Below are 15,071 nucleotides of genomic sequence, written 5' to 3' on the forward strand. Positions count from 1 at the left end.
TTCACCGAAAAGAATTTTAAGAGGGAAGCGCGTAGCAATTAGGAAAACTTTACTTGAAACCCTCTTCAAAAAAGGTGATAAGAGTGAGTGTGGTAATTACAGAGGCATTAGCTTGGTTTCTGTAGAAAGCAAATAAGAGATACTGTAGATAACATTTTATGAGAAGAGTAGAAGGGGAGAGGATACGTCGACAGGATTTTCCCTCTTAGATTAATGCTTGAAATATGCCTGAGTCATCAGGCCCTTCTAATCCTCAGTATCATAGATTATGAACAAGCGTTTTTATTTTATTTTATCCTACCTCCTCTTTTCTCAGTGACACCAACTTTTAATTTCAAAATACATCTATATTTAACTTTAGACTTTTTCTAATATTAATTAGCAGTCGAACGGGAAACACTTCAAGTCACCATATAATGCAAAAAAAATTTCAAATTAACAACCTAGCCATTCCCGTGGAAAAGGGCGATCTCCCCCAAAAGTAAGCCCTTCATATGGTAGCTATTTTTTTCCCTTGCCTCAAAACTTTTCCAGATGGCAGCACTATGTGTCTCCATTAAAAACAAATAATAATAAAAAATGAAATCGAAACAAATTAATTAAAATTATTATACTAAAACAAAAATTCTAAATTGTCTATCATTACAACTTTCTTTTATAAAAAAAAAACAAATTGCGAAAACATCGAAGAAATTTATAGTGATACCATACTTTATCTTTTCATTTTTCCCCTTTAAATTATACTTCTGCTACTAATTAATTCCAACAAAAAAAAATGAAAAATAAAAAAATAAATAAAACTGGCAACGCTGTTTTCTCCATTTCTACTCACACACTCACAACAAATTTCCTCAAATATAACCTACATCTTTCCAATAGATTCTTCAACCAACAAGTCCATCCACCCACTCTTTCCATCTTTCACTCTCACTTAGACGCACTATTATTCTCCTACACTCAAAATCAAACCTTCTTAACTAAATCCCTTTACTTTTCTTCCTTCTTTTCGGTAGATATTTACATAATTTCATTACAATCAACACCGCAGATCTCTCTCTCTCTCTCTCTCTCTCTCTCTCTCTCTCTCTCTCTCTCATCTTACATTAAAGTGATAACTGCTATGTACAAGAACAACATTGCTTCGGTTAAGGTAGGAAATGAGGTTAGTAGCTGGTTTCGTACTGAATCAAAGTTAAGCAGGGTTGCATTCTATTCCCATTAATATGAATCATTTTGATTGACTTTGTCTTAAGAAACTTGGTGAAGACCGCGGGAAAGTATGGATTCAAATGGAAAAAAAAATCTCCCCAAGACTTAGATTTTGCAGATGATTTGAGTGCGCAGACGATTGACGAAGTGCGCAGAAACAGGAAGAGATAGCCACCCTAGTCTGGTTGTTTTCACTCATTTATTCACAGTAACACTTCAACATCCGTGCTCGGAGCTTGTTTGTCAATGCCCTATTGTCAAAGCAGCATTATAAGTGCGTAGTGTCAAGCCTGAAGACCACGGAAGAGTATGGATTCAAATGGGAAAGAAAAACTCCCCAAAACTTGGATTTTGCAGATGATTTGAGTGACCTAGATTAAAATGTTGGCAAAATGAACGATTTTGTCTTTTAGAGGTTTTGAGTGTTCAGAGTACAAGAATCGGTTTAAAAATTAATGTTAGGAAGACTAATTCTCTTAGACTGGGAATGACTGAATATGAAAAGACAATGTCAGGTAACGAAAAGATCAATCAAATGGATGGCTTAGCTTACCTGGGCAGTATTATAAGTAAAGATGGTGGATGCAGTGAAGATGTTAAAATTAGAATAGCCAATGCCTATAGTGTTTTTTTACAATTGAAAAGTTTGGAAGTATAGAAAGATAAGTCTACGAACCAACATTAAAATATCTTTATTAGATGAATTGTCGACGGAGTATGGGTAGGTTCAAGTTTCAATCGTCTGACTAACGATTGGTACCCGTCTGACTAACCGTATTTCAAACAGTAGGCTATATGAAAAATGTTTTTCTATCCCACTTACTAGGGCTACAATGAGAGAAAGGTTGAGATAGATAGGACACGGTCTTCAGATAAAGTATGACAGATTGTCAAAGATTGTCATTTTCGACCGACCGTCTAGTGCAAACGGAAAGCGAGTAGTCACCGACTGGAGTGGGAAGAGGCCACACGAAAGGATTTCAAGGAAAGTGGGACTTCCTAGGAGGGAGTCAAGAGGGAAGCTTTCAATACCTTGGGATACAGGAGTTAGAGTATAGAGTGTTTTGGGATAGAGGAGGCGGTTGAGTTATTAGTAGTAGTGGTCGTGAAATAAAGAAATAGTATTTTAGTATTTCAATAGTAATTTAGCATTTTTTCGAAATCTCCCCCGAGATTTTGAAAATACATTTTGCCGCTCTCCAAAGTTTTCGTGAATAGGCGCTACTGTTGTTGATCCTTGTCTATGATCTCTGATTATTTTAGTTCTACATCTACTTTTCAAACCATAAAAAGGATGCATATTCGACAAACAGCTTTGTATGTTTCATCCCCACAACCCAATAAAATGGTTCGCATCAGGGGGGGGGGGGCACATGCACTCCTTTATCCAATTAATGCCACTGCATTTAATTTTGTTGTTTATATGTTTTTTTTTTATATTCATCTTTCGTCACTTTTTCAGACTTAAAAACACGAATTTATCCCGTTATGCCTTGTGATAGGTTCATTATGCTTCATAAATCTTATCAAAAACAGATTTTCCGAATACGAAAAAGTTAATCCTATCCGAGTGGTAACACAAAGCCCTTTGATAATTCAGTTTTAGGATTACTATGCTCCACTACAAATACCCCAACTGTCACCGATAATACGAGGTCTAGCCGAGAAACACTGATCCTTTATAAGACTATCCACAAGACTAAAATTTAAAATAAGCTTAAGGGCCCTATCGGAAGACAAGAGAGGACTGGGCGAAAGGGGATGAGGTGTTACCACCTCCCCTTCCCTAACCCCCACAAAAAACTCGCAAGTTTGAAAAATCTTACCGTCAATTGATGTATTTAGACACAAACTAACCCAAATGATATTCAGTTCTCAATCTGTGTTTATGTGGCAAGTCCCAAAATTTTGAGCAAGTCCAAAGAATTTAAACGACAATTCTAAGATAACCTATTAATTGAAACAGTTGATAGTACTTGACAGATTGAAAGAGACGTTCTAAAGTCCTCCCCAAAATTTGGGATTCGTCATCTTTAAAATTTTAATGTACAGATAAAATCACAAAAAAATCCAATATCAAAATGATCTTCTGCTATGCACATACATTAACATCAATAACTGATAAATAGAACCCAGATTCGTATGTATTTACATACTGAATCATCCAGAATATTTATTTTACATATTTCACCGAGAACACATTTTTTCATATATTCTATCCATCCTTATATACACCTATTGCCTACACTCCATTTCTTAAGTACTACGCTTCCAGTTAGTTTTTTTATTCAGTAGAAACTAATACTTGGATGTAGAAATTTGGTTTCAACTGCCCCACTCGTGCTGCTCGTTAGGAAAGATGATGGGTGGGTGACCGGAGAGGAAATTATCTCAGAAATTGACGAAGTGCGCAGAGACAGGAAGAGATAGCCACCCTAGTCTGGTTTTTTTCACTCATTGATTAACAGTAACACTTCAACATCCGTGCTCGGAGCTTGTTTGTCAATGCCCTATCGTCAAAACAGTATTATAAGTACATAGTGTCAAGCCTGTAGAGCAGAGATGAAAATGCATGAAGTACCAACAAAAAAATTGGACCTAGTGAAGGAGTATCAGCGGGAGTTCCGCGATGAAACATTTAAAAGCGATTCTTCCGTATTATGCTGTTCATGCTGCAATACAGCAATGTCTAATTCACAGAGTTTTCAAGTTATTCACCATATTGCTACAGCTAAACATAAAGGGAATTTATGTCACGAATTAATTAGGGCAGACACCCCCTTTCAAAAACTCAGTAGCCAAGATTTTAAGAGTTTTTTAGAACGCTATTCAGGCAAAAAAAGTCCCTGATCAAAGCACATTATACGCGAATTTTTGCTAAAGTTCGAGGTAACGTTGGAGATGGCTCGATTTGGGTTTCAGCTGATGAAACAAATGAAGCTGAAGGGAAAACATTGCCAATTTATAAGTTGCAAGACTAAGCACCGATTCACCTTCACAACAGTTTCTTTAAACTGTGAAGTTTAGGAAAAGTGTAACCATACAACTGTCGCTCGTTTTTTCAATGATTCGATGAGTCTTCTTTAGCCAAATGGTGTATTGCACGAAATTTTTTTTTATTTTTGTCAGACGCTATTTCGTACATGGTAAAAGCGGGAAAGGCATTGAAGGTATTCTACCCGAATATGGACCATGTAACTTGCTTCGCACAAGCACTTCACCGAGTTGCAGAAATTGTCAGACTTAAATTTTCCGACGTTGAAAAACGGATTTTTAAAAGCCCCGATTCAAATAAACACTTTTAAAGCGCTTTATCCTAACCTATCCCTACCCCTCAGCCAGTAATCACGAGATGGAGAACATGGTTAGAAGCTGCAGGCAATTAAAGCAAGAGCTTTTTTTAAAAATTAATTAAAAATGTTCTCTCTGAACTAGACTCATCCTCGGCTATGGCAATAGAACAGGCTAAAGCCGTAATGGAGCAACCCACACTAAAGAATAACTTGGCTTACATTTCTTCAAATGCTTGTTATTTAATGCACTCCATAACAAACCTCGAATCTCAAAATATGACCTAAATGGATAGTTTAGCTGTTGTTAATGACGCTATTGAGAAGCTGCAAGAAGTGCCTGGGGAAATTGGAACTACGATGTGGAAGAAAATCTACGATGTGCTCAACAAAACCCAGAATGGAGAAATATTGAACTCCTGGCCAAAATCAACAGTGGACAGAACGTTAAAGCAGACTTTAAATCCTTCACGTCATCAGACATTTCATGTTTCGAGTCTGCGCCCATTACATCAGTGGATGTGGAGTGTTCCTTTATTTGTTTCAAGACAATCTGAAGACTAAACCGTCGATCTATTGTGTGTAATAATTTGAAGACGTATGTAGTAACAATTTCAAACAACGAATTGTTTATAATTGTTTAAAAGATAATTATTTTTATAACTGAACCAATTTATATATCTTAGATACCAAATTTCTTTTTCAATTATCTTTCTCGCACTAAACGTCGAATTTTTCTTAATGTTTTTTTTTAACATATTCTGCCTTTTTTCTTACATATTGTCCAATAAATAATTACATATATATGTACATGTTTTATAATTTTATCATATATAAATCCGGGCCCTATTGATAAGGAACTAAAAGACCACCCACAACAAACAATAGTAAAAACAAGCATAAAGACCTGAAAGGAAAGAAAGAAGAAAGGGAAGCCTCTAAAGGAAAGAAAGAAAATAAAGGAAAGACTGAAGATATGTTAGAAACCTCCCCAAAAACTTGAAATTCGCAAGGTTACTTGTATCGTAATTACCAAAATATAAGCAAGTCAAAAGAGTTTGAGCGACTCTTACTCTTCCAAATTCCTATCACAATAAAAAAAAAACATAAATGCAACACAACATTTAGTCAATAAACTAAGATACAATAATAAAATCACTACTTCTTTTTTGTACCATTCCTTGAAAACTCTTAACTACTAACCATTTCATCCACAAGGGACTTTTATTTTTAAATTTAATACTTTATTCAAATTTGTTTATAAATTATATTTATGTATATAATTTTTTATTTGAGAGTGTTACCACTTAAATCTTTACACAACCTTACGTTTTTACTTACGATTTAATAAGTCAATAAAATTAAATTTTCCACATGTAAAATTAAAGAAAAATATGACAAGTCCCCTGTTTTTTTTTTCAAACATTTTTAATAACCACCAAGATTCTAAATGATCCTAAGTTTTGTAAAAGCATAAACAGAAAAGAAGACAGAAAAGGGTACAAACTTTACCTGCTTTTGTAGTATCCTCTGGAAATTCTTTGCTATTTCAAGGTCAATTCCCGCGCCACCAATACTACTTAAAAACTCGATTGCAGTGACAGAGGATCCTAGTCGGGACCAAACGGATCCCAACTCAAGACCAATAACTCCACCACCAATGATGATCATCTTTTCGGGTACTTTTTTCAAGGAGAGTGCCCCAGTAGAACTAACGATTGTCTCTTCATCAATCTGAAATTTTCAGTTGAATGATCAAACTTAAATCTTGCTTTTCTGAAGATAGACCAAAAGAGTTATATATGATAAAAGAATTATGAACTGTTTTTTTGTGGAACCTATTAAACGTGAAGGATTAAACGTGCTTAAATTAAGGGATTAAAACGTCCTAAATGGTATATCATCACTTTTGCAGCCTATTGTCACTTGTGATAGAGCCGTGAAGGTAATGAAAAAAGAGGGAGGGTACCCACCCCTCAACCTTGTTGTTTACGCTCAAGTCTAACACTGAAGACTTGGTTCAATAATACGTTCAAGTCTAAGCTAGTTTGAGAAGGAGCATAATCCTTCATGAAATATTGCATATCTCGAAATATATTTTGTGGAAGGCGATTCGAAATACAAAAAATGTATTTTGGGGTCACCATTTTCAAGTTTTTCAAGGGCATTTCATTCCGACAAATCGTTTTATAAGGGATGCTCTAAGATGATTTGCCTCACATGCTTGGAAAAGAATGAAGTAACAAGAAAAATTGACCCCCCCCCCACAGATACACCCGGCGGAATGATACGAGAGAAATTTCTGGACCTTTAGCCAGTGGCGGTTCTGGCCTCTCTTGCACCCCGGGCAAAATCGTGACTAACGCCCACTCCTATCTCCCAAAAAATTGTCAGGCTAAATTATAACAAAATTTTTTATTTATTTAACAAAACTATTTTCAATTTATTACTTAAAATTTATTACTTAATTTGCTTTCGCTTGAGTCCTTTAGGTTGCTCAAAATTCCAATGAATTTCTTAAATGCGTGAAAGTTATGAAAAAAAAATCCTGAAAATGGACAGAATTTTTGGTTTCAAATAATTTTTTACTGATTATAAAATACTAAGGCTAGGTAAGCATGAAGTAGGCTGGCTTCGAAAAAAGGGTGTTTTGGAAAGATTTTTTCTTTTTTACCTTGGGCCCAGCACAAAAAATGGATTAAAAAATGACCATGATATCTAATTATTTTGAAATCATTAGCTACGGTCTTACTGAAATTAAACAGTGTGAGACCGCCCAGATGGTAAGAAACAAAAATATATATTCAAAGTGCAAATCAAACATGGCTTCGACAAGAATTTGACCAAGAGAATGTAGGAACGCTTTTACTAACCTTTCGTAATTTCCACTTTTAGGAAGAACAAATTTTTGGGCATAGCAAAAATTATTAACAGTTACTTTCAGTACCAATCATGGTCGTATACAGAGAGAGAGGTAATTGGATTTGAACCCATTTTGCCCAACTCGCAAAAACGTGACAAAATTACATAAAAACTATTTTTGACGTTTTTTAAAGCCCCCCCCCCCCCTAAAAAAACTCCCATGGTAACAACCCATCATAAGTACAGCAGGAATAATTATATTTCTGCATAAATGTTATTCAATCCATAATTGAAAGAGTTGAATAAATAATTATGTGTTTCCTTAAATCAAGTCAAGTTAAACAATTAAATAAATAAATAATTAGACAAAATGGTATTTGTACATAGAAGTTGTACTCGTGCTTTTTATACGAAATTCTATTTAGTATACGAGTACACTTTACTCAGTGGGAAGACATATACACAGCATATACACAGCCTCCAATCTCACATGAGGAAAGATTGGAGGCTACTCACCGATGCCCTGTGTGCCTCCGGAGGCACTGGAGGAACTAACGTCTAAGGTAAGGTACCCTGTATTCATATTTGTACATAACAATGATATTATACATTTTAAAATAGTAATCATGGGTGACTTTCACTTTGATTTATTAGATGTTCAAGCCAAAAATTTGGATTTCCTTAATGTCATACTTTCATTTGGTCTTTTCCCGTTAAATTCTATCCCATCCTGATTAACGGACCATTCTGCAACTTTGATTGATAATGTTTTCGTCAGTGGAGTTTTGGTGGAAGATAGCACGTGTGACCTATTAACCCATTCTGTTTCGGACCATTTACCGCTTCTTTGTTCGTTGCAGAAGTTAAAAGTTTGTAAAATTAAAAGGAAAAATAAGATTCTTCGGTGTGACATGAAAGAAGATAATCTGGCTAAATTTAAAAATGAAGTTAGTTCGTTGGATTGGGAGGTGGTTTACAATGAAAAGGATGATGCTTCAATAGCTTTTAATATTTTTTCAGATATCCTTTATCCTGTGTTTGAGAAAAATTGCCCATTGAAAGAAATTAATTACAAGAAAGCTAAACCGAAAAAGCCGCGGATTAATGATAAAATTTTGAGTTTAATTAGCCAAAGAAATAAATTGTATTGTCAATATCTTGATAATCCATCTGAAGTGATTTTAAATGAGTTTAAAGAGTTGAGAAATTATGTAAATAATTCAAAAAGAAATGCAAAGAACGAGTATTATTTAAATCGTTTGAAGAGTAAGGAAGGTAATATAAAAGATACTTGGGGAGTTGCCCATGAAGTGATAGGATGTGAAAAAAAAAAGATACGAGTATAACCGATTTAAAAACTAATAAAAGAATTATTGATGATAAACTGGAAATAGCAAATTACATGGGTGATTATTTTTCGAAGATTGGTAGTGTTATACAGAATGAAGTGTCTAGAGGTGGCGGTGCCGTCAATATTAACACACATCCTTTAAGCATGCAGAATGGGTTTGAATTTGTACCATGTACTGTTGAAGAAGTTGAAAAAATCGTTTGTAGCCTTAAATCAAATTCTTCTGGTGTAGATGGATTGAACCTAAAGGCTTTTAATTTTGTGTCGGTTTATCTTTTGCCAGTACTTGTTTATTTAATTGATCTCTCAATTGTTAAAGGACATTTCAGTTGGAACTGAAATGGTCTAAAATCATACCTTTACATAAAGATGGGGACCCTTCGGACCCCTTAAATGGCGACCGATTTCCATTTTTACCTTAATTTAGTACAATTTATGAGAAAGTTATTTATAAGCGATTGTGTGATTTTTTGGATTCGAAAAAAATATTGTATAATAGACAGTTTGGTTTCAGAAGTGAGCATTCCACTAGTCCATGCAATACACCATCTTTTAAGTTTTGTTGATAATGCGCTTGAAAATAATATGGTTCCTTTAACTGTTTTTGTAGATTCCCGTAAGGCTTTTGACACTGTTGATTTTAATACTCTTCTAAGAAGACTAAGTGGGCTTGGGTTAGGTAGTACTTGTGTAAAGTGGTTTTCATCGTACTTGCATGGCCGGAGTATCAAAGTTACTTTATCAGATATATTAAGCAGAGAGTTCGGTGTTAAGTGTGGAGTGCCTCAAGGTTCCGTGCTGGGACCTCTACTTTATCTTATTTATGTTAATTCGTTGGTTTTACATGTTGGAGTTGAGGCGCTGACCTCTTTCGCGGACGACACTGCGATAACAGTAATTGGTAGCCAATTGGTGCTGGTTGTACATATGGTTAATTTAGCACTTGAACGTTTGCGTAGCTTTACAGTAGGTAGTTCCCTAGCAGTTGACACATCTAAAACAAATTACATTATCTTTAGTAGAATAGGTAGATTACTTAATGATAATAATAACATTTTTGTTTGGACATTTACCCATTAAACAAGTTTTTGAAATTAGGTATTTGGGGTTTTGTTTAAATAATAATATTAGTTGGAAAAAGCATTGTAGTGTTATTGGTGCAAAAACGGCTAGGGGCCTAGGAATTCTGAGACGTGTAAAAAAACTTTTCCGTTCAAGATTTAAAATCATTTATTTTTCCCTTTTCCATCCTTATATAGATTATGGTTGTGTTCATTCGGCTAGCAATTTCTTCTCTAATTATTTTAGGATCCAGATTTTGCAAAATAAAAGCATTCGATTGATCGCGGACATAAAAGAGGAGGTTGAATCCAAAACTATTGCTAGCTTTTCCTTGTGTAATGTTTTAAATGTTGGTCAGATTCGTGACTACCACGCATCAATTTTTGTGTTCCAGGGCATGAAACATACATGCCCTGAGTATTTTCATGATAGTTTTTCCATGAATCAGGAGCGCCATAATTATGATACAAGAGATTCACAACTTTTAAGCCATGAAAAAAGAAAAACAGTCAGATCATCATTTGTGGTTCATAATTTGGGGCCTTCTGTTTTGGAATAATCTGCCAGCTAGCATCAGGGAGTCTGTCACTTTATATGGGTTTAAAAATAAATTGAAAACATTTTATTTAACTAACAGATCTTGAAGGGCAGGAGGTTTTTGATATTTTTTCGCAGTATTTTGGAGTGGGGCGGGGGGCTGAAACCGGTAAATAATATTTAATAGGATTATTTTGTTGTATTGTGTTCATGTGTATGTGTTGTTGTTTCTTATATATAAGATAGGCTAGGTGGATAATCATGAGTTGTTATGTTTAGAGATCTATTAATAAGATATAAATCATAATATGAATTTGCAGCACAAGTCCTTAGGACTTTCTTTTTGCTGCAATAATTTATTAGTCATGTCATTTTTATTTATGTTTATATTATGGATAAAAATAAAACCTACCTACCTACAGCTATGAATAATTTTTTGTCAAGCAGTACTAAGATAATAAAAATAAAGAGAAAAAAAATATGATAGGGTTAATAGTTAATTAAAGGATTAGTACCCCATCAGCGTCTTTCAGCAGTGAAAACAAACCTCTGAAACCTCTGAAACAAACCTCTTTTTCTCACTAAAAACAAACCTCTAATCCAGCAAATGGCGTAACTTCTGAGCCAGTGGCAATTAAAATATTTTTGGTATTTATGATTTCCTGGCTTCCATCTTCTTTCAGGACAGTCACCTGATTTGCTCCTGTGATTTTACCATGACCTCGGAAGTGAGCAATCTAAAATACAATAATAACAATAATTTTAATGTATTTTAAGCCACATCTTCAGTCACATTAATGTATTTTAAGCCACATCTTAAGCCACATTAATGTACTCTAAGCCACATCATACACAAATATGATACTTCCGGAGCATAACAAGAAAAAAGAAAAAAATACACTACTTACGTGAAATACACGAAAACTTTACAACAACAGAGGAAATAAAGGAAGGAAAAATGAAAAGAGAAAAGAAAAAAACAGAAGGAAAGAATGGAGTATCATCTAGTAATTGATCCACGTAAAACCATTTCATACATGGATTAAAGAAAAATTTGACACAGCACATGTGCTAATAATCCACTTCTACTCCCTTTCCCTTCTTCTAAGCTTTTACTGTTAATGAACTTGATTTACATTTACCTTATAACTATTGTACCGGACAAACACGAAAATAAATACATAATTAGGTCATAATTTTCAAAAGGACGCTAGATTTTAACCAATCTTAGCAGTGGGCGAGAATGCCTCCCCCCCATCAGTTATGATCATAGTATTTGCTAGCCGCATATTTCGTCACTTACTCTATACTAGAGGAAATTAGCCCTTTTTCTAATGCATAATATTATCAAAAATAATGATTGATAGGAGAATAACAGCATACCCGTACATAATTTACTAAATGACGATTGATTTCAAACGGACGATTGATTTTAACCAATCTTAGCAGTGGGCAAGAATGCCTCCCCCCCCCATCAGTTATGATCATAGTATTTACTAGACGCATATTTCGTCATTTACTCTATACTAGAGGAAATTAGCCCTTTTTCTAATGCATAATATTGTCAAAAACCATGATTGATAGGAGAATAACAGCATACCCGTAAACTATTTACTAAATCATTTTACTAATATACTAAATTTACAAAAAAATATACATAATATTATGACATAATATACTTCTTTTTTGACATTACACAACTCTTTTTATATATTTACTGCTGTTTACCACTTTTATAGCTTTCGCAGATATTTTTTAACGCTTGGTGGCGCTAGTGACTAACATAGACATTAGAGCCTTAAAATCAGAAGCAAATCGCTTTTTAGAACGACTAGTTAAAGAAGACTGAAGAAATGGCCTTCATTTAGAGGAGTCACAAAGGGAGTGTTCTTTTCTGATTGAAAGGCACATTGTCATCTCAGCGGGCAGTCCGTTTAATCTTAACAATTCATCCTTTGCAATGCGACATTACCAAGTCTAGCCCGAAATTATACCATTGCCATTGCCACACATGCTGAGGTTCCCGTCGCCACACATGCTGAGAATCAGTCAATAATAACTGAATACAGTCTATACAATACAGTCTAGTCTAGACTGAATACAGTCTAGAATCCGCCTATAATACAACTAAATACGCTTAGTGTCAATCGGAATATATGCTGAGAAGCCGTCAATAGTTACCTTTTGTAATAGCCTGTATTATAGTTATTACTGTATTAGAGGATTATGTAAGGGTATCACTCAAGTGCATTATTAAGTAAAAAACATATTTTTCCACTGTAAGTAAGAAGCAACATTAGAACTTAAAACGAACATAAACTGTTTTGTATCTGAGAGGGGCTGCTCCTATTGACGTCACTCGCTTTTTGACTTTTTGGGTAATTTTTTGAGAATGACTCCTGAAACGCAACAGCCGGTTAGCTTGAATGAGAAGTATTTTTAAAGAACTTAGAGCAAAGAGAAAAGGACGAGGAAGGGGCAGCCCTCTTATATAAGGAATAATTTCTGTTTAATTGTTTTAAGTTTTAATGTTGTTCCTTACGATCGGAAAAAAAACTGTTATTTATTTAATTCTCAGAAAAAGTGATGATAACACTTTGAACCCAGTGCACACATATCTGCAACTCAACATCTACAACTGAATTTTCTAAATTAATGAGAAGGTCACATGGACTTTTAGCTAAACTTTAAATGATTTTGAACAATCAATAATAAAGACTTTATTCTAAAAAAGATTTAAGATTTTACAATAAGGCTTTGATTCAAATTTCGATATGAAATTTAATATGAATCAGAATTAAATTTCACGATTAAAAATTTCCTTAGTATTGATTTATAAACTGATAAATCTCATGTAGCTCATATGGGTTACAAAAACAAACTGTAAAAAACACATCAAAAATTTGTTTATATTCATTTTTGTTACGTTTTTACAAGTCGGACAAACATTTCGGGGGAAGGGGGGGGGTTCAAACCCCCATCTAAGAGCCAGAGCTGTGAGGAGAGGGTTGAAGTCGCACAAATGGTGCATTTTGAGGCAACTATTTAAAAATTTTCCGGAACAAGGATTAATGTATGTTATTTTATATACTTAAAAAAAGGCAGTGTGATCTAAAATTATTAACCTTAATAGGAAGAATATAAATCACTGCCTAGTCGAAAAAAATAACAATAAAAGGAACAGCCATTGGCCAGGAATAGTCAAGCACTGAACAAAGTATGAAGAATATTATAAGCATAGTAACTTAACAACTATTATACGCATTTTCAATAAAACTTTATAGGACACCCAGAAGGACTAAGTGGCTCTAACCCCATCCCCCCAAGATATCTCGTGTTGCAGAACTATGCCCATTTTAAATAGATGATTTTATTATTTACATAATTCATGTTTATAATTCGTACTTTTGTAATTCTTGTCTTTTTTGTTTGAAAAACACGACAAATTAGACTACAAAAGTAGAAAAGTCCCACCCCCCTCAGAGCCAATTCTTTCGTCCTAGCTTTTTAGCCCCTCGCCCCTGCAATTAGTAAATTTACCTTAATTTCTGGATGCGCTCACTTCTTTTTACTGGCTTAATGCAGTACAAAGGTGATAAGTAAACAACACGAGGCATGATAATTACATTAAATACAAGAGCAAGAATATACATGTTCACATTATATTTATAAAATTTTACATCATCGTATCTCAAAATGAAATAATTAGTTACCTTATGCCGGTGCACTGGAAGAAGCCGAGTCTTTTGTTTTAAATGTTATGTCGTTCAATCCCGCACGGCACAAAAAAGCGGCGCGTATCTAATCGTTTCTCGTCTATATTTTTTTCTTGTTTCTAAAACTGGACAGATTTTGTAACAGTAAGAATTACGCATTTCAAACTTTATCTATTTTGGTCCTTAATCGTGGCATAAAAAGTTAAATCAAATTAAGTTCAGCAATTTCTGAAGAAATTTAGAAAATTGATATTTTCCCACTGATTGTAGGTTCACGTGCGATTTGATTTGTTCCTGCGTGCAAGTGGACAAAAACTGACTTTTTGGTCAATAATTGATCAAACTGATTTGCCAATTTGGTCATTAAACAAAGTCAAAAACACCAGTACATAATTTTTGCATGCGCCATCCTAAATTTTGTCCCACCATCCCAGACATTAAAATACTTTTTTTGGTGGTTCCATCGAAAAATGCCTTTTTTGCGGTATTTTCAGTGAAAAAAAAGAAAAAAAAGATAAAAATTGCTCTGCTAGATTTTGAAGAAATACATTTGCCCCCCCCCTTAATTGTCGTAAATTGACACTACTTCAAAATGCAGGTTATTTATAGGGTTTAGTCCAGATAACCTTAATTTCGTAGTGAAACCCTGGTACTGGAGTTTTCTGATTCGTTGAATCTGAGTCTGATGAAATTCACATATAATTGGAAAAATTTTAGAGCCAATTCTCTTGATGCATACATTGTTACCAAAATTTTCGTTTTTGGATTTTTGGTTGCTATTAGCACAAGTTACTCCTCAAAGTTTGCTAACAGGAATAGTCTAATTCTAGCTCCAGTAATTTTCAGGAACAAATTTCGTAGTGAAATCTCTGTTCTAGGGTCCTCTGATGTGCTGGAATTGTCGTCAAAACTATCGTCCTTAAACTAAATTCATTTAATCAAATCAGTTGCTTTAATGATTTCATTGAAGAAACTCTATCAGTGGCACTAACCCAAGTGGTTTGTTGTGACACTTGTAGTTTAATATTGGTGGTGTTGTTTATA

At 34.3% G+C, this 15,071-nt stretch overlaps 1 protein-coding gene across 1 annotated transcript in view; it reads right to left on the bottom strand.

The window, feature by feature from the left end:
- LOC136033182 (dihydrolipoyl dehydrogenase, mitochondrial-like) overlaps positions 1–15,071 on the bottom strand; it is a 41,233-nt gene that overhangs the window by 14,544 nt on the left and 11,618 nt on the right. Inside the window, exons 5-6 of the mRNA XM_065713883.1 lie at positions 10,905–11,048; positions 6,012–6,233 (exon numbers count right to left, since the gene is read on the bottom strand). Of these exons, the coding sequence (XP_065569955.1) occupies positions 6,012–6,233; positions 10,905–11,048 (366 nt within the window). The remainder of the gene's footprint in view (positions 1–6,011; positions 6,234–10,904; positions 11,049–15,071) is intronic.

This window comes from Artemia franciscana, chromosome 11 (genome assembly GCF_032884065.1).
Source record: "Artemia franciscana chromosome 11, ASM3288406v1, whole genome shotgun sequence".
Classification (NCBI taxonomy): Eukaryota; Metazoa; Arthropoda; class Branchiopoda; order Anostraca; family Artemiidae; genus Artemia; species Artemia franciscana.